Below are 18,185 nucleotides of genomic sequence, written 5' to 3' on the forward strand. Positions count from 1 at the left end.
GAGTTCTGACTCATTTCAATGTTAATTTAACATTCAGATAGAAATTGATGAAGAGAATCTTGGTATAAACAATAATGAAGATCGCCAATGCGCAGAATCAGTATAGCAGCATCATATCATATGTTGAGTCTAATCATCAAAAATTTAACTTTAAAGTACTGCCAGAAAATATAGAATGATGAAAAACGGTAGGAAAATATGAATACTAAATGATGAATTATGAATTACGTATCATGAATTATGAATTATTAATTATGAATTATGAATACTGAATGATGAATTATGAATTTTGAAGTACGAATTATGGATAATGAAGAACGAATATTGAATAATTAATTAATGAAAATAAATATCGAATAATGACAATTAGTAAATAATAAATAAATATTTTTTGTCTCAATATAATATAATATATAATTATGCAACATAAATTATGGTTGATGAACGAATGTCGAATGATGAATAATGAATGACTTACAGAACAGAGCTAAAAGCAAGCTAAAAATATCGTAATATATATATAAATAATCTATTATTAAATTAAAATACAAATTGGTAAAGCTTCATTGTTTATTTTATAGATTCAATATATAACAAAAGCAAAGTAATTATTTATTTTTAATCAGATACTTATAATCAAATTATAATTGCTCACAAAAATCTCACAATTTTAAATTGATTTACAAATTTACAGAGTATTATGCAATCGGTGTCTCCCATTGCTTTCAAGCTACGATTTTTTTGTGCAGCTCTTGTTTGTTTCGCTTCAAGTACTACAACTACGGCTTTTGGTAAAATACACAGCCCCAACCCTAGGCCCGACTCTGGTCCGCCCTCGGCGCTTTGCTATTTATTAACTCGTTGCATATGCTTGCAGGCACTGTGCTGGTGGGGCAGGCCAGCCCTCACAGTGGGCGAGCAGACGGCAAGCGCTGCTTTGAGCTTTGGTGACGTTGACAACCCTGGCTGCGGAGTGCCGCCGCCGCACAAAAGTACGCTGCACTTTTTTGCACTTTGCATTTTTGTGTGATTTGGCTCTGTGAAGTCGTGAGGCGGCGTCCCATTGGGAAAATGTGGAAATTGTGTGCGGATTTCTTTCTCTTTTTTTTTTTTTGCTGGCAGTCTCCCTCCGCTTTATCACATTTAATTTTTCAAACGTATTCCCTGCGATGACGCGCGCCGTTTGTCTCTAGATTTATGTGGCATTTCTTTTGCATATTTCATTTGCCTGAAATACTTGTTGATTTGTTGTTGTTTGTCGCCGTGAACAATGGCAGCGCATTAAAGAACCCGCCCCTACTTGTGGCTTAACAAGTTTTTAATAAATATTCAAGTTGGTTTAAGCGTTAACAATTATTTACAGACTTAGAAACTAAGGGGCACCGCCTCTACGACGCTGCTTCTATTTACACTCTACAAGGCTAACGGCTGCCCAGGTAGACCTTACGGCCGTCGGGCCTTATGTAGTACTCGGTCACCCCCTGGGAATTGGTCACATAGATATTCTTATTGTCCTCGTGCTGGGGCCTTCTCGTCGAGGCAGGCTGATAGCTGCTGCTGTACCGATTGTCGCTGATGTAGTTCCCATTCGGATAGTCGTACTGCGCACTGTAGTTGGGTCTGTCGCTCGACTGATCGAACCGCACAGTATTGCCGGGCAGATACTCGCCATAGTTCATGAAGCTCTGCCTGTGACTGTGACTCTGGCCACTCGTCTGGTAACTTGAGGTGCTTTCTAGGCGGTAATGGGAGCCGGGCCTATGCTCGTCGCTGACGACCAAGCGCTGCTCCTTCTCCTCCAGCTTGTTATTGTATTCGTAGCTGGGCGCATAGGTGGGTCGATTCAGTATCTTGCCTCGGCGTATGTGCCGCTCGTAATGGTCGGGAAAGAGGACTCGGGCACCACGCTGCGGTGGTGCTGCGTTCTCGTAGACAGCATTTGGTGGTGCATGTGGTGCAAGTGGTGCAGGTGGTGCAATCTGTCGGTCCTCCCTCAGCTGTTGCTCCCTGAATTGTTCTTCTCTGAGCTGTTGTTCCCTCAATCGCTCCTCCGCCTCCTGCTGCTCCTCTCTAAACCGCTCATCCAGGTCGTCAAGCTGCTCGTTGGTGTCCCTAAAAACAATTCGCTTGCCACGCCGCTTTGGCTTGCCGTAATCCTCCTCGGTAAGTCCATTGGGCAGCACAGCCTCCCAGCCCTCGGCCAGTTGCAAAGTTTTGGCTTGGCGCTCACCTTCGCTCGACTCTTGGGGAAATCTCAATTTTCGCTGAGCTGCATTCCGATTGAACTCGTAGATAACTTTACGCTGGCTGTCGCTCTGTGCTTCCGGCGTTGCATCCGGAAATCTCACAGCTCCGCTGTCATGCTGCTCATCGCTTTCAATGTTCTTGAAGTGCAGTATTCGACTCTCGCCCCCATCCTCGTCCAGGTCGTCGGGAAATTGCAGCACACCTATCAGCTCGGTGTGCGCCTTGGCCGCCTCCGCCTCGTCATCGTCTTGAAACCTGACTGGTGTCTGGGTATCTAAGTCGTCTTCCTCATCATGAAAATCAACGGGCATCAAGCGGCCATTATCCGTCTGAATGCTGCGTTTAATTTCCGTTGGCAACAGACTCCGCCTTCGACGGCGTCGCCTCTGGTACTCCACGCCGCTCATATACTCGGACAGCACGCGGGTGAAGAAGCTGCCGATGCCATCAGCAATGTCCGTGCTCGGTCTTTGTGTTGGTCGCGCCACTGGCCGCGGCGTGGTGCGCGTCACCTGCCCCTGCCCCTGGCTCTGACCGCCGTTGGTTAGCGCAGAGAGGATGCTGAACAATGAGCCACCGCCCCCGCCGCCGCCGCCGCTGCCAGATTCGCTTTGTTGGGGCACAGCTGGTTGCTCTTCCGGCTCGCTGAAGAACTTAAAAAAGCCGCCGCGATGATTGTTCAGATAGTGAATGATTTCCATCTGTTCGGGGTGGCAGAGGACGAAGTTCAAGTTGAAGTTTTTAATAATCATTAAACACCCCCTGATTGGCAAATCAGACAAACGGCTTACCTCATTCTTGGGGCATCTCTCGTAGGTCTGCACACAGCTCCGCGCACCTCCGCTGATGCCGAGCAGCGCCGCGCGTCCGTAAATGAGCGCAGGTGAGGCGACTGGGAAGCCGGCGAGAAAGCTGTTTGGATGGAAAGTAATCGAAATAATTATCAGAACCTGAGAGTTTCCTTACAAGCAGACATCATACATATATGTACATTCATTTATATGAATCTATTTCCCAGCTTCACTGCAAGCTCAATCACTATTATATTGCTCATTATCTAGCCCAGCTGCCTATAAAACTTAATTGAGTAAATGCCAATTTGCAACGTATAGGCAAAACCATATCAATTTACGGACGAGCTGCCCCACACTGCTGGCCATGGCTCAATCAGAGCGTGGCTCATTTCGCAGAACAATCAATATGGCTAGGGCTCGGATCGACTTGCATAATGAATGAAGTCTAATCCCAGTTAACGCTTGCTTGAAATTGGGCAAGCAACAGGGCTGGGGGTGGGCGGGTAGCGGGTAGAGGCGTGGGGGCTGCTGGCTCAGTTTGGGGAATGTAAATTTAATAATATTTACTCACAAGTAAAGCCCTGGCCACATTATTTAGACTGGCAATTGTGGTGCAATTGTGCTACGGCTACTCGGTACTCACTTGGTTATGGCCGGGGACGTAATGAAGCCCGGCAGTTGGCCACGTTGCGTCTGGCCGGCAATCATCTGGCAGAGCACCTTGGGCACACACTGCAAATCGTCGTTGCGTGCGATGTTCTCCAGGGCTCTAATGAGTTGTGTGTTGGGCGGTCGACTGCTCTGCTGCCCCGCACCCTGCGCGCCTGCGAAGGCGCCAAAGAGACTGCCTAATGGGCTGCCACCAGAGAAGGAGGAGGAGGAGGAGGAGGAGGAGGAGCTACCTCCACCGCCCAAAAGCAGATTTGTAAATTGTGGCGCATATTGTTGTGTGGTGCTCAGCAACGTTGCCAAAGTGGAGAAGCCGCCTGCCTGTGGCTGTGGCTGTGGCTGGTAGGGGGGTCGATAGCCAGGCCCCGGACCTGGACGATAGTTGAACTGGGGTGGACGCTGCTGAGGCGGTATCTCGCCAATTTGATACTCGTAGTAATTGTGGCCCGGTCGCTGAGGTCGCTGCTGCTGCTGCTGCTGATGCTGAGGCAGTGGCTCGTACTGGTAGTGCGTGGGGGTATTGTATTCCGATTGTTGGGGACGGTAGCTAGAGCTGGGTGGTCGCTGCAAATAATTACCAAAGTTGTTTGCATAATTAGACGACGCTGGGCCGCTGACGTCTTGCCGGTTGTAAGACGGTCGCGGGTCCTCGCGGGGTCGCTGCGTGGGCGTGGGCACGAAATTGGATGTCTGCTGGGCGGCATAGCTGGGCGGCGGATAGTCGTGCGAATCGTATGAAATTTTATTCGATGAGGCCGCAGTGGGCGTGGTCACGGGTCGACGATACGATGTCGAGGGGCTCTCGTCGAAGACGTAGCCGGGTCGCTTCAAGTAGACCTCATCCGCGACAGCGGGACGCGGCGAGTGGCTGCCAACGAGCAGGGACGATTGCACTGTATACGCCTGATCCCCCTGCTCCCCGGGCCGCTCGCGCTGGTACTGTATGTAGGTGGGCGTCGGAGCTGTCGCAATGGGCGCGTGCGAGTGCGAGGGCGTGGCCGTGGGCGTGGGCGTGGGTGTATATCGATAGTTTTGCTGCGTGAAGGGATCCAGATAGCTGACCACCGGCGTGGTGGGTATTTGGGAGCTCGCGTAGTTGTGGAAAGTTGTCAGCTGCTGCGGCCGCGATTCCTCTGGGAAGGCAAACACTTTGTCCATGGCCGAGTGCTGTGAGCTGAGGCTGTTTAAGGAGCTGGGCAGCTGGTGCTTATAGTTGGGCTCCAGGTAGCTGGGCGGATAACGCGGCTTGGCGGCGTTCATCACATCCGACGGCGTGAACTCCAGCATCTGTGACGGCCGGAATCCGCCATTTGTGACCTGTGCGGACGCCTGGCCGGACAGCTGCTCAGCTTGGGGGGCGCCCACTTCAGGCAGCGGCTCCGAGGGGAAAAAGTTTTTCAGCTTTGCGGAAATCTGTTTCTGCCTGTCAGGAAATGCATGGGGGGAATAGGGGGGTTAATTGAACTGGTGTTGGTGAAATTTGCATAAATTAAGCTTGACATCAATGGAAACTCACTCGTCATTTCCGGCGCCATTTCTTATGCACGACACGTCCCCGGCTAATGCGATAATTAGAAATGCAATTTTCCATAGCATACTTCGCGGCTGTTGCCGAAACTCAAACTGCATGCTGCTTGTGGGTGGGCGTGTGGGGCGTGTGGAGCGTGGGGGCGTGGCGGTGTGTGAGTATCTCTTGCAATTGGAAATCCCCAGCTAACGTCAGCAATTCATAAGCGTAAGCCACTTTTCGCACGTCGCCTGCAATAATAACATAAAAACTTGCTGTCAGACTTGACTTCTCTCTCTCTCCCTTACTCCCACTCTCTGCCCCTCTCTCTCTCTCTCTGACTACAAACTGAAAAAGATTGCGAATTTCTCTAGAGTCCTCGCGGCAAATTTCTCGCAACATTTGCACATAAATTTATAGATTTACCCCATTGAAAGCAAGGGGCGAAGGGATAGCGGGCGGCTGCATTTGCATTCATATTAATGCAATTCTCACGTGCTCGTCGAGAGCTCAAGACGACGACGACGACGGCGTCGAGGACGACTTGACATTTGTTTAATTCCGTTTTTTATGATTGCGCCGTGTTTATGCAGCCGCACGCCGCAAACGCGACTCGACTCGACTCGACTCGCCGTAATCATCAGGTTTATTTCGACGCTGACTACGCCGTATAATCATATCCATAATCTTTAGCTCTTTTGGGTGCTCGACGCTGTCTCTGAACTCGCCTCCGGCTCTGAGCCTTGTGCTAGATTATTCATATTATTGTGACTTTTTATTTGCCACCATTTGTTGCCACCAAGCGTTGACAAGCCTTCAAACTTTAATAGGCACTGTCTGACACGTCCGCCTGTCTGCTCTGGACTTTTATGTGCCCAGCTCTGTGCAGCGAAAACAGTGGGAGAAGAATTGTGATTATAGAAGCACAGAATAATGTCAGGATAGCAAATGCGTTTTTAAATGCTTTGTAGATAATTTTTTTTTAAGCTTATATATTTTTAGTTTTTTAGTTTTTCATTCATATAAATATATATTTTGTTATTTGTTTATTTTTATTTATGTACTAATTTTCTATTTATTTATTTTAATTTATCAGCTTTCAATATTATTTTTTTTTGGCAATTCATCTACTGTTTTTCCTGTTTTTTTTTTTTTTTTATTTATTTATATATTTATTTTTTTTTTTACTTGTTATATTTTAATAAATGTTATTTAGTTATATTAGTTATTATATATTCATTTTTATATATTTTTATTTTATAAGTATTTATTATTAACACAGTTGTCCTTTTTTCGATTTTTATCTAAATTTTTTATTTATTACCGTATAAAACATAAATTTTCCTTTTTTTTTTTTTTTAAATATATATAAGTAATCAATTTTTATTTTTTTATATATAAGTAATAATCAATTTTTAAATTTATTGATTATTTAAGTAATAATCAATTTTTATTTTTTATATGCAAGTAATTATTAATTTTTAAATTTATTGATTATTTAATTAATTAATAATATTTATTTAATTTTTTTTGTTTTTTTTTTTTTTTATATTGGATTTTTATTAATCTTATATTTTGTCTTAAATTGGTATATGATGGTATTTTTGTAAAATTATTATTATTATTTTTAAAATTTTAAATTTTTCTTTTGTGAATGCTTCATCTCTTTTATATTGATATACTTCAATTAATTAGCTCAATTTTATTTTGCATTGTGTATTTTCTTTCTTATATATTTAAAAAAAGTTTATTTTATAGGAATTTATATTAATAATGTCATATTAATAATTCATCAAATATAGATCTTTACAAAATACACAATATAAGTCAAAGATAATCAAGTTAAGGCACACAAATTAAGGCATAATTAAAGCACTCTTCAGACCTTATAAATTGCGTCATCAAAATTTCACTAAATTTCTGTCAATTTTAGTCAATAATCTAAAAATCAGTGAAAGCCATTTTTGAATTGCCAGAATATCAATGCATTTCAATTCTGTTATTGGTCAATTTTAATAGCTTTAGCTTTTCAGCACTCGGTTCATTCATTGAGTTTATAACACATTTTGTTTTGTCTTTCTGCGATAAATTTCACCATAAACGTGGCTCATTTAGCGTCGTTCGATTTGCATTTGAATTGGAGTCAAGGTTGGCTTGCTTTGAGTATATCGAGCCCATTTTTCTCATCGAGATGACGCACAAAAAGTTTCCAAAAAGATTTGTAACTGATTTTAAAGCGTTTGTGGTGGAACAAACAGATGAAACAGCTGGCAAACCGAAAAAACTACATTTATTATTTACGCTAGTCGTAATATAATAAAAACGACTATGCCAAAATGTGTTGCTCGCACATAAAATTTAAATTTCATGCAATTACACACACACATGCACAGTCACTGACTGCCTGACTGACAGTCTGAGTCAGTTGAAACATCAGCTTGCTGCTGCTGCAGCTGTAACTGTAATTGCCCAAAATTTTATGGTCCAAGCAACGGCGGAGACGCCGCAACGAGCAAGTACTAGAAAATTGCATTTGCTGCCAACAGGCAACAGAGGGCGCTGCACTAAAACGAAGACGAGCTGCTGCAGCAGCAGTAGCAGGAGCAGCAGGAGTAGCAGGAGCAGCAGCAAAACAGACTGCACTGGCATTTACAACAAGAAATGTCAGCTAATTTCATATGGAACGGGCGTAGAGCAGCAGCTGCACCAGGTGCTAGGATCACAAAATGCTTTGAGCACAAAATGCTTCGATTGTGCATGTGTGTGTGTGTGTGTGAGTGTTGAGGCACGCACATGCTAGGGTTGTCACCTAACACGAAAGGACACTTTACGCTCGAGATGAGCTTGGAATTTTGGACCAAAGCCGAACACGGATATGGACACGGAAACCAAAAAGCAGCGTACGTGTTGTGCATGCCACAGAGCCTGTGTGGCCGGTGTGTGGGCGTGGCCTGTTCAATTTACTAGTGCAACAAACGCACCGTTATCTTTTATGCTCGACGCGTGCTGAGGTTCGATTTCGGTTGAGGTTCACCTAGAGGAGCGTGACTCACTTATTTGTTTACGTTTATTTTTGTTGTTGTTGTTGCTACTGTTGTGTTTTGGCTCTTCACTAATTTTTACGCAATATTTAATGTTTCATTCACTTGCACAACTCAACGACCCAGACAACTTTCTTTTCTTGGCTGGTTGAACTTAAAAATAGTCGAAGAGGCAGCTGTTGTCACAATCGCTACGCTTTGTTTAACTCGCCATTGCGGCACAAACACAAACACAATCACACACAATCATATATACATATATAGAGACAATTGCTTAGCCGGCTTCGATTTTGCACACTTTCGGCTTTTGATTCCACTTACTTCACATCAAATAGAAACTACAAGCAACTACGATAACAAATTCGAAACGAAACGAAATGTTGCTTTGTTTTTCAACTGCCTCTTGGTAAGAAGACAGCGCCAGCGACGTCTTTCCGGCTTTGAGTTTGGCGTTCGTTTGACACGCGACGCCGGCGCTGAGCATGCGCCAAGCCCCAAGTGCCAAGCTCCAAGCAGCGACCAGCCAATTCGAGTTCAGTCTCGACTCGCTGCAGAGGAGCGCAAGAGCAGGAGAGAGTTTCGCCAGCTCGCCAAAGATGCTCGGGCGAAGAGTGAAAACGTTGCCGAAATTATGTTTAACCAGCTGCTAGTTAGAGAGCGGATCATCAGAGAGCAACTGAATGGGAGTGAGAGAGAGGGCTTGCGAGAGATTGCAGCAATTGGGTAATAATAAAATTGGACAGATGTGCGAAAGTTAAGATGAGCGCAGAGATCAACTAGAAAGACAGCCGGAGTAAAATTGAAGTTAACTTTGTTTTTATTATGCATAATTTATATTTAAGTGAGTCAAATACCAACAACTTAAGGTTAACTAGTTGAAGAAATATCACAAGGCCTTAGTAGAGTCTAATGAAGAATTAGAAAATAATTTGATTAAGCATAAATTATTTATACGCAGAGAAGTAAGAGTATCAGTCAGTCAATTCTAAAAATGAATATTAAGGATGCTCTATACATTAAAAAGAAATTTATTTTAAGATGTTAGCAATTAAATATAAATTATTGATTGCTGCTTGTTATATTTCATAAATTTTATTATGAGTAAAGCAAAATATATTTGTAAAGCAACTAAAATTTGAGTCAAATGATAGCTTTCTTTCAGCTCTTATACTCTGTGATTAAATAGAGCATATGGATACTTGGGTCTATATATCGTTTGCTTAATGTTAATCATATTAAATAAAGCATATGAATTAAAAAAATAAAATCAAAGGCAAATCAACTCATATAAATATTTCCTTGAACACTTATACTCTGAGAGAGAACAAAATAATAGTACGAAAGTAGATCGAAAATAGAATATAGAGAAAAACAATTAGTAGGGAATGTAGTAATATCATATAATTGTAAAAAAAAAATTTTTTTTTTTTAACTTCGTAGGAAATGTAATAATATCGTATATTAATATAAAATATATTTTATATTTAATTCAAATATTACTAAAATGAAAAATTATTAAAGATCTTGCACTCTGTGCAAGCAGAAATCAATATTTTAACAGAATACCCTGACTTGGTATATCCATATTTTGGGCCATTAGTCATCCCTGATGAAAGTTCAAAGTACAAACAATGCTTATCAAATGATTTGTGCAACAATTGAACATGTTTTCTAAAGGTGATCGAATCGGTAAACTTGTTTGCCATGAAGACATTCGTTGGGTAATCTGACAGTTGAGAGTTCGTTGAACTCGCTCTGGCTGTATAACGGCGCTAATTAAATCAGATAGTTGCATTACATTTGTAACACTCTTCTATAAAGCTACATAAATAGCCAAGCGAATTATTGTACAATGGTCGCAGCAAATCTGGGTGCCACCGCCTCAGATGGCTAATTATAATGAGCCGAGAGCTCGCGGTGGCAACCAGCTAAGCAAATTAGCTGTTCAGAGAGTGAAAGTTAAAACCGGGCGATGAAGCTGAAAAGAGTCAGCTGAGTCAAGCAGCACAACAGACAACAGACAACAACTACTACAACAACAACACAACAGAAGAAGACAACAAGAGGTTGGCATTCAGCTGCAGTCGGGTTAAGCGACATTGAGTAATTTTCTGGTCTAGTCAGAGACCTCAGCTGGAGCGGGAGCGGGAGCTACAGAGCGTGGGTAGCCCCCCACGCTGCTTTCTTTTGCCCCAGCGTAATAATAATTTACACGTCTCATCTATCGACTGGCGGCTGGGTGAGGTAACCAGCTCGTGGTACGTTTTTGACGGTCATACTGAAAGCGAAACCAAAATCTCCAGATTGTGGGCTGTGCCAGTAACGACTGTTATGAGCTAAACCGAACCGAACTGAGGTGTTGCCAATTTGAGATCTATGCCAATGGCTGGCATTCAACCTGACGTTGCTGCGAAATTTTGTTGTTTACCTTTCGCGCTTATTTTTCGCATTTATTTTCGTATTTGGGGAAATTACGCAAAGTCAAAGTCGTGGCTTTTGGGTTCATGTTGATCAATTATAGGCCATCCATAATGCATCCGCTTTGGACTAAGCTATCAGAAAAGGTCATCAGGTGGGCGAGGCTGTCAACTGAGATATTATGACATTGTTTATTTATTTGTGAATTAATAAGCATCTATATTTTATTTTATTTTATTTGCGCATTTTTATTTCCTTAGTTTTTTACGTGTTTATTTATTTATTCATTTACATTTTGTTATTGTCAATTTCTTTATTACAATTTATTACAAGTAAATTTATTTTATTTTAATTTATTTATACTTTAAATTATTTATTTTTGTGTATATGTTTAAATAAGTATTTAGTAACTTTATATCATTTTTTAAATTTATTTTTTAATTATTTGTTTATTGATTTCTGATTTGTTTATGTTTAAGAAAATACACATATTTGTGTTTTTTAATTTATTTGTGTTTCATTCATATTTTCAATTATTTATTTGGTTTATATGTTTAATTAATTATTTATTTATTTATTTTCAATTTCATTTAGTTATTTATTTGTTGACTGATTTATTTTAACAAAAAAATTTACATATATTTTTGCATTTATTTATTTATTTATGTTTTACTCATACTTTCATTTATTTATTGTTATATATAATTTTTATTACTTACTAACTTTTTATTTGAATTTATTTATTTATTTAATCATTTTTTTTATTGATTTGTTTATGTTTAAGAAAATACATTTACTTATATTTTCCATTTATTTATTAATTTGTTTATGTTTTAAAATATTTACTAAGATATTCATAATTTATATATTTTTCATTTATAAATTTAATGATATTTTTTATTAATTTTTTAATAAATTAATTAATTTTATTTTTTTTACACTTTTATTATGTAATTTATTAATAAATTTATTTATGTTTTTATATAAATTAATTAAATTTCTGATTATGCCATTTATTTACTACTTTATCCACCAGAGTACACTATATTGACTCTTCACTTTAATTCTTTTCTTTCAGTCAAAATGCGCTTCAAGGAGTATCCCGAAATAGTTGTGGATGTCATACCAAAGCTGTACGAGAGCCACATCAAGGTCTTCATCACGCATCTCTATGGCATGCAGGACAAGCTGGAGCGACTGCCCAAGCAGTTCTGCAAGATGTACACCACCCAGCCGCTGGCCAATCAGCTGCTCAGCTACCTGAGCAGTCGTGGTGCCAAGGTGTCCCAGCAGGACTTCCATATAGTCAAGGAGGCGCAGCCCTTGCAGCTGCGCCTCAGCGATGGCAAGCGACTGGAGCTGATGCTCTGTGCCGGCAATGAAATCGGCAACAGCCTAATGCTGCTCATCCGCAAGCCGCAAGGCGGCCGATTGCTCTTCTACTACTCAGCCGTGCAGCAGGATGATCTCTGTCGGCTGATGGGCAATGTGACCTATCAGGAGTGGATTGCCCAGGGTACCGATGAGCTCTATCTGAATCTGCAGGAAGCCGATCAGCCGTTCCAGCATGTGGACTTCGACGAGGTTGCCAGGAAGCTCGCCGAGCATGCGGCATCCGTGGGCGGGGCCTGTGTGCTCAGGCTGCCTCTGTTTGGCTATGAGTATCTGGTCACGCGTCTAGCTCAAACCACGACACTCTTCGGCCACATCAAACTGATGAACTGCTATTTGCATAGCTATAGCGGCTTGGGTACAGATCGCAGGCGCTTCGAGCAGCCCGGCTATGCAGTAACTGTGAAAATTGAGGCTGCCCATAGCTATGATTCGGAAACCCCATATCCACTGGAAGAGCTTCAGTGGTCTCCCAAACCGAATCGTATAAATCTCATACAGCTCTGCAGCTTGCTCCGTCCTGTTTATATCAATGGAATTGTGGACTTTCATACCACGGGAAATGTGCCGGCTGTGCCGCAGTACCTAAAGCGCTATCGCTTGAGATACTCGCCCAAGCCGAGAGCAGCGACAGCCGAAGACCACTCGAATGTGCCCGAGACCCAACTCATCCAATGGTCTAGCACAGAGAAAGTCTGTGAGACTCAGCAGACTCAGCACATCAATGCAACAACACGAAAGGACACTGGCCCAATCCTAAAGCAAAGAAAGTTGCAGTTTGTCGATTATGATGATGATGATTAGAATGGGAACTTGATTAACAGAAGAATAATTTTTGCAGGTGAGTAAAGTATTGATATAATATAAAGGAATATTTATAAACTATTATGATCATTATATCTCATCATACTAGGTTGAAGCAAATTAAATCTGAAATCTTTTCTCACATGGAAAGGATTTTGTCAAAGCTCTAACTTATTTATAAAATACATTACATTTACTATTTATATTTCCTTAATAATTTATTATTTAATTATTTATTTCATTAAAACTTATTATTATCTTACTCACCCTTGCACTATTCTATTTATTAACAATTGTCAAAAAGTAGTTTCTAAGTTTTATTTTTTTGGTATCAGCCCCAATAAAGATTTTTGTCATATTAAAAAAATAATACATTTTTAAATAATTTAAAGTTTATTAAACAAGGGTTATTTTATATAAATGATATTTTTCCAATTTTCATTTAAATGTTAATTGATCTGTCGAAATTTAGATTAATAATCGTATACAGATGAGCCGCCTCATTTTAATCGGAATAGAAACACTTTAATAACTAGTTTAAACTTATTATTAAAATTACAAAAACTCTTTAATTTAGTCTTACACTTTTATTTATTCATTTAAAATTTATTTATTCATCTTCTAAAACATATTTTATTATTTTATATATATGAAATAATCTAAAGTGAAAAAGCGAAAGGTGAAGCTCGTATGCTAAATCAAAGAAAATTAACTAATTATTGCTTGAAATATTCTCAATTGAAGAGGGAGAAGAACAAAGAATCATATGGCAAATCTCCGATCTATAACTTTTTGCAGTTAACTACATATTTAATTTCGGATTCAATGACGACGAGGCATTCATAAGAGACTCACAGAGTAAAAGCCTTCACATATGCCAACCTAACTCTCAATGTGAAATGCAAACTTATAATTTGCCCCGTCATGTCACAGAAATCGCCCAACTCATGTCGATAGCATCTGCATTTCATTTGAATGTGAATATGAATATGAATATGAATGCAAATATGAATATGAATACGAGTACGGAGCATAAACGAGTTAATGCTTTCGGTTCGACTAACGCATTTAATATGAATATCAAGTTCGGTCTGTGACCGTTTCATGTTTGCGTAAAAAAGGTTGTTAAAATTATTATGAAATGCCTGTTGGCATTTGTGCGATGGCAACCCCCGCTCGCCCACCCCAAGGAGTCGGGTGGACAAATGTCCACTTATCAACGTGTAATGAAATATGGCACATGTGCCATGGGCCCAGCTCTATGGATGGCATCCGCTTTAGACAGCAGTCACTGTAGTCGTTGGCGCCTTTGTCCGCTCTTATGGAAGTCTTTTGTCGTGCTCTGGCATGTTCTATGAATTATGTTGAGGACGATGATACAGGAGCCTCAACTATCCGAGTGTGTGTCCGTGTGTGTGTGTGTGTGTGTGTGTGTGTGTGTGTGTTCTCTGTCTCATTTATTACATTTTGGCTTTTTGACAGATTGCTAAGCGTAGTAACCGTTTCCGCACTAATTTCCGTGTCCTGCAACTATTCCGACATCGTTGTCGTTATCCCGTTGCCTTTGCCGTTATCCATGTCCTCTTCATGCTCATAGTCTGCTGCATTAAAAGCCAAAAGCAAATTACTCATCATATCAACGGTCAGTGGCGCTGCTTTTTATGTATGCCATGCACAGGGATTTTAATAAATCGTTTTGTCCGAGTCCTGCCGGTCTGTGATGTCAGTCCTGCAGGACTCTCCTCTATCCATCCCATTTTGCCATGTTTTTATTAGTTTGTCAATAAAGTGGCAAAGACGTTGATTATGATCGCTGCTTCCCTTAACCATTGGCCATGGCCTTATGAGTTTCGCTTATGACCTCCAGGCTGAGACCATTTTAGGCTTCAGCAGACATGCAAGAGATAATATATCCTTTTGCTGTCAAGCTTGGCAATCGTCTGCCTTCACAGAGACAAACTTCAGCTTCGCACTAGACTAAAGTCGGAATATCTTACACTCTTAAAGCAGCTCGAGCCACTTGTGGCATGAGTTGCACACAGAGACTAGACACGTTTCTTACATTTGCCAGCGAGAGGAAGGAACTTTGTGTGCACTTTGTAATGAATTTTTAATGCATTTTTGCTCCCGCTGCACTTTGGCTCGTCTTTGAGCGGCGTTTCGGGGGGTTTTATCCAGCGTGTAATGAAATTTATTTAGTTTTTCTTGCAACTTTTATGCTGAAAGGCAATTAGTTGGCATTACACTGTTACTCTCTTACAACCGAAACACATGCGACTATAATTATGCTTAAATTATAATTGAATTAAGTTTAAGTGGCTTTCAAGTTGCGCCAAGCCACTTTTAATTGAAACATAATTTTGATTATCTGAATCTGTATGAGAGAGAGAGAGAGAGAGAGAGAGAGAGAGAGAGAGAGAGAGAGAGAGAGAGAGAGAGAGAGAGAGAGAGAGAGAGAGAGAGAGAGAGATTATACGAGAGAGCTAGCTCTATCGCTCGCTCTCTCTCTCTCTCTATCTCGCTCTCGCTCTAGCTCTCTCTCTCTCTCTCTCTTCCCGAGCGCTCGCGAGATTAGAGCATATTAATAAATTCTTATCAAATATTTATACAAATATAATAGATTTGCTAAATGTGCGTCGCTTCGTGAAATACTATATGTTTCTCTATACAGTTTTTAAATAAAGGGAGTAATATTAATATTCGTTTTTTTTTTCTTTCAACTTCAAATTCAAACGCATATAAAACATATTAAGAATGTGTAAATGCTAAATTGTAGATTGAAAAATAACCTTTCCGAGGTATAGAAGGTAGAATTTTTTAAAATTATATTATAAATATTTTGAATACAATTATTCTACCGTAAATCCATTAAAAATAGGAAATCAGGGTCAGCGCATCGCTAACGTGTCAGACCCCATAAAGTATATATATTATTGATTAATCTTACAGCTTATTAACATAATTAAGTTATCTAACAGTGAGTTAACAGTGTACTCTTAATTAAAATGCTGTATTTTTCTACTTATTTCTATTCGCCTGGTACTTCTGCAATCAGAATATATAAAATTTATTCCCCAAGGGCCACATCAACAGCTTATAATAAAATCCCAGATATTAATAATTTTGGTAATGATCCCGAATAAAAAAAAGACTTCTATATAATTTATATATCTTGCATTTAATATATACATATATCCAAATAAAATGCCTTTCAATCAACGTTACCTTTTATTTAAATGCATCTAGTTTATGATCTTAAATTTAGCATTATTTTCTGGCTTCGCTAACCGCAGGCAGTTAATTAACTTTAATTTACGGAAATGGCTGCGCACAAATGTTGCCCGTTTCTATAATTTTAATAATTAGAATCGGGCGCGATGGGGGGCGGGCGCTGCCTTTGTGGTCGTGAGGCCGTGGTTTGGGCGAACAATAAAATTGCCAATGTATGACAGCGTCAGGCCCCCCACTCGAAGGACCCATATCTCGCCTGTTGCTGCTGGCAGGTGTTGGACCAAAAAGTAATTATCATAAACTAGACGCGGCGTGGCGGCATGGGGGCGCATCAGGGTGGGGGCAGCCCATTGATTAGTTTAGCTTAAAATTAAATTGAAAACTAGTGAGTATTCATCGAGGGCCATTTGACTGGCCATTGGACTGCGAGCGACACGCGCTGACGCTCAAATGTCAAATTAGGCCGGTTGCTGTGAGGGCGTGTGGCCAAATCTGTGATTTGTGTTCAAACGCAATTCAAATTAAATATGCCGGCTCGCTTTGATTGACAGCTGCTGGCACGACGGAAGCGGATATATATATTGGGCAGAAAATAATAGCCCAACTTAGGCCAGAGCTCGCGTCGTCAGTCATTATCATCGCCTGCTTAAGCCGTTAATAACATATCATATTTATGTGGCACGCTGTCGCGTATCCTGTTGCAGCGAGTCGCGTGCTGCACTGCCACAATTATGAGCATTTAATCCGCGACCACAAAAACTACAAATTGGCTTAGGCTGTGGCCCAGAGCGACGCTCAAGTGGGCAGCCAACCACCCGAAAATATGTATAAATGCGAGGGTTGAAATAATCAAAGAAAAACCCGAATTATGAATCAATTTCTGAGTTTGTGAGTTTCTCAAGTGTAGCTTGGCTAAAACTGAAACTCAAACTGCAAATGGAGTATACTTTGGGGCTTTATTGTACACCTAAACACGTAGATATATGCTCACTTTTAGCTGCTTAACTGAAATAATTTTATAAATTGACATGTAGATGGCGCCACTTGTCAGATTGAGGTTTCTTTCTCTCCTCTACTGGATGGTCTCCTCTTCTGGTGAATTTTCACAGTTTGATACTATAATTAGAGTTGGGGCCTGGAACTCAAAGCGTTGTATTTTATTCTCTGTATGATCTACCGATTGCTGCGCTTCTGAATCACTTATTTTCAGCTGTTCTAGTGGCGGTTTTTCAGTATCGAAAGTGTTCTTGTTTATTTCATTGAATGCCTCAACGAGCGGCATCACAGACGACCGACAGCAATTGCACACTACAGGCACAATGGCAGGCTTAAATTTCTTTTGATATTTCCCCTTCCTCTGTCGCTTGGGTTTGGCAGCAATCGGTTTTTTAGGTCTGTAGTAGGGCTTGCGGCCGCCCGAGTAGTAGTTTCGTCTCTGTGTTCAAAGTAGTACCGTATTTAGCAAATCAACATTGTCAACATTAATTACTGTCGTCTTACCTTAACCGAAGTTAGACATTCATAAGTGGTTAGGTCGGGGAATTTATAGAAATTGTAATTGGATTTAGGGTTACGGATCAATACGCCCAATTCAATCAAACTGTCCAGCGACTTCAGCACATAGTCCTTCACGGTATCAATGTCTCTTTTGCGACGCATCTGCTTGGCTACCATCCCAACGATCTCCTCGCTACATACGTAAGCAGATTGCCCATTCTGCAGCCTTGCAATGGCGCTTAGCACATTTCGTGTATATATCTTGGGTAGCTGACTGGCCAACTCATCCATGATTAGCAATAATTTATCTTGCAAAAAAAAAAAAGAATAAAAATATTTGTAGTGAAAAATATGTGTATAAAATAAAATAGTTTTAGGAATGTTAAAAAAAAAGTGTTCTTTTTTTCGATTTACTCGCTAAGACGAGTGTTTGTAGAATGCCTGAATAGAGATTTGGTTATGTATACGAACTAACTTGCTTTTGAATCGATATAAATGGCACACTGTTACTCAAATATTATATTATAGCATTTGAAAACAAGAGTAATCTACTGAGAGTCTCTTGTTAGTATGCCATTATAACTC

At 40.5% G+C, this 18,185-nt stretch overlaps 3 protein-coding genes across 9 annotated transcripts in view; 1 reads left to right on the forward strand and 2 right to left on the reverse strand.

Moving 5' to 3' along the window:
* LOC108612378 (uncharacterized) overlaps window positions 1-18,185 on the forward strand; it is an 82,616-nt gene that overhangs the window by 5,124 nt on the left and 59,307 nt on the right. For 4 of the 5 annotated variants that reach the window (XM_089467861.1, XM_089467858.1, XM_089467860.1 and 1 more), the window contains exon 2: window positions 11,755-12,909. In XM_089467861.1, the coding sequence (XP_089323987.1) occupies window positions 11,760-12,872 (1,113 nt within the window). In that variant the 5' untranslated portion in view covers window positions 11,755-11,759 and the 3' untranslated portion in view covers window positions 12,873-12,909. Of the gene's footprint in view, window positions 1-11,754; window positions 12,910-12,981; window positions 13,135-18,185 lie in introns of those variants that run through there. The other variant, XM_089467857.1, reaches the window with a different exon arrangement.
* Window positions 1,301-8,791, reverse strand: LOC108614141 (uncharacterized). 3 transcript variants are annotated; one of them, XM_018008090.2, is made up of 5 exons: window positions 8,580-8,791; window positions 5,227-5,468; window positions 3,685-5,133; window positions 3,039-3,159; window positions 1,301-2,948 (listed from the first exon to the last, which is right to left on the reverse strand). In XM_018008090.2, exons 2-5 carry the CDS (start codon window positions 5,337-5,339, stop codon window positions 1,422-1,424), a joined length of 3,210 nt encoding a protein of 1,069 aa, XP_017863579.1. In that variant the 5' UTR covers window positions 5,340-5,468; window positions 8,580-8,791; the 3' UTR covers window positions 1,301-1,421. The 3 variants fall into 3 exon arrangements, with proteins under 3 accessions (XP_017863579.1, XP_089323981.1, XP_089323980.1); XM_089467855.1 differs by lacking the exon at window positions 8,580-8,791 and adding an exon at window positions 8,271-8,564; XM_089467854.1 differs by lacking the exon at window positions 8,580-8,791 and adding an exon at window positions 7,103-8,261.
* Window positions 17,035-18,055, reverse strand: LOC108612780 (uncharacterized). The gene is made up of 2 exons (XM_018005779.2): window positions 17,604-18,055; window positions 17,035-17,538 (listed from the first exon to the last, which is right to left on the reverse strand). Exons 1-2 carry the CDS (start codon window positions 17,889-17,891, stop codon window positions 17,176-17,178), a joined length of 651 nt encoding a protein of 216 aa, XP_017861268.1. The 5' UTR covers window positions 17,892-18,055; the 3' UTR covers window positions 17,035-17,175.

This window comes from Drosophila arizonae, chromosome 4, assembly GCF_054131065.1.
Source record: "Drosophila arizonae isolate 15081-1271.41 chromosome 4, UAZ_ARI_1.0, whole genome shotgun sequence".
Classification (NCBI taxonomy): Eukaryota; Metazoa; Arthropoda; class Insecta; order Diptera; family Drosophilidae; genus Drosophila; species Drosophila arizonae.

Coding starts and splice junctions, on each gene's coding strand:
- LOC108612780 (XM_018005779.2), bottom strand. CDS start 17,891: ATGGATGAGTTGGCCAGTCAGCTACCCAAGATATATACACGAAATGTG. Junction 17,539..17,603: donor AATGTCTAACTTCGGTTAAG/GTAAGACGACAG, acceptor CTTTGAACACAG/AGACGAAACTACTACTCGGG.
- LOC108614141 (XM_018008090.2), bottom strand. CDS start 5,339: ATGCAGTTTGAGTTTCGGCAACAGCCGCGAAGTATGCTATGGAAAATT. Junction 5,134..5,226: donor AATGGCGCCGGAAATGACGA/GTGAGTTTCCAT, acceptor ATTTCCTGACAG/GCAGAAACAGATTTCCGCAA. Junction 3,160..3,684: donor ACGTCCCCGGCCATAACCAA/GTGAGTACCGAG, acceptor CCATCCAAACAG/CTTTCTCGCCGGCTTCCCAG.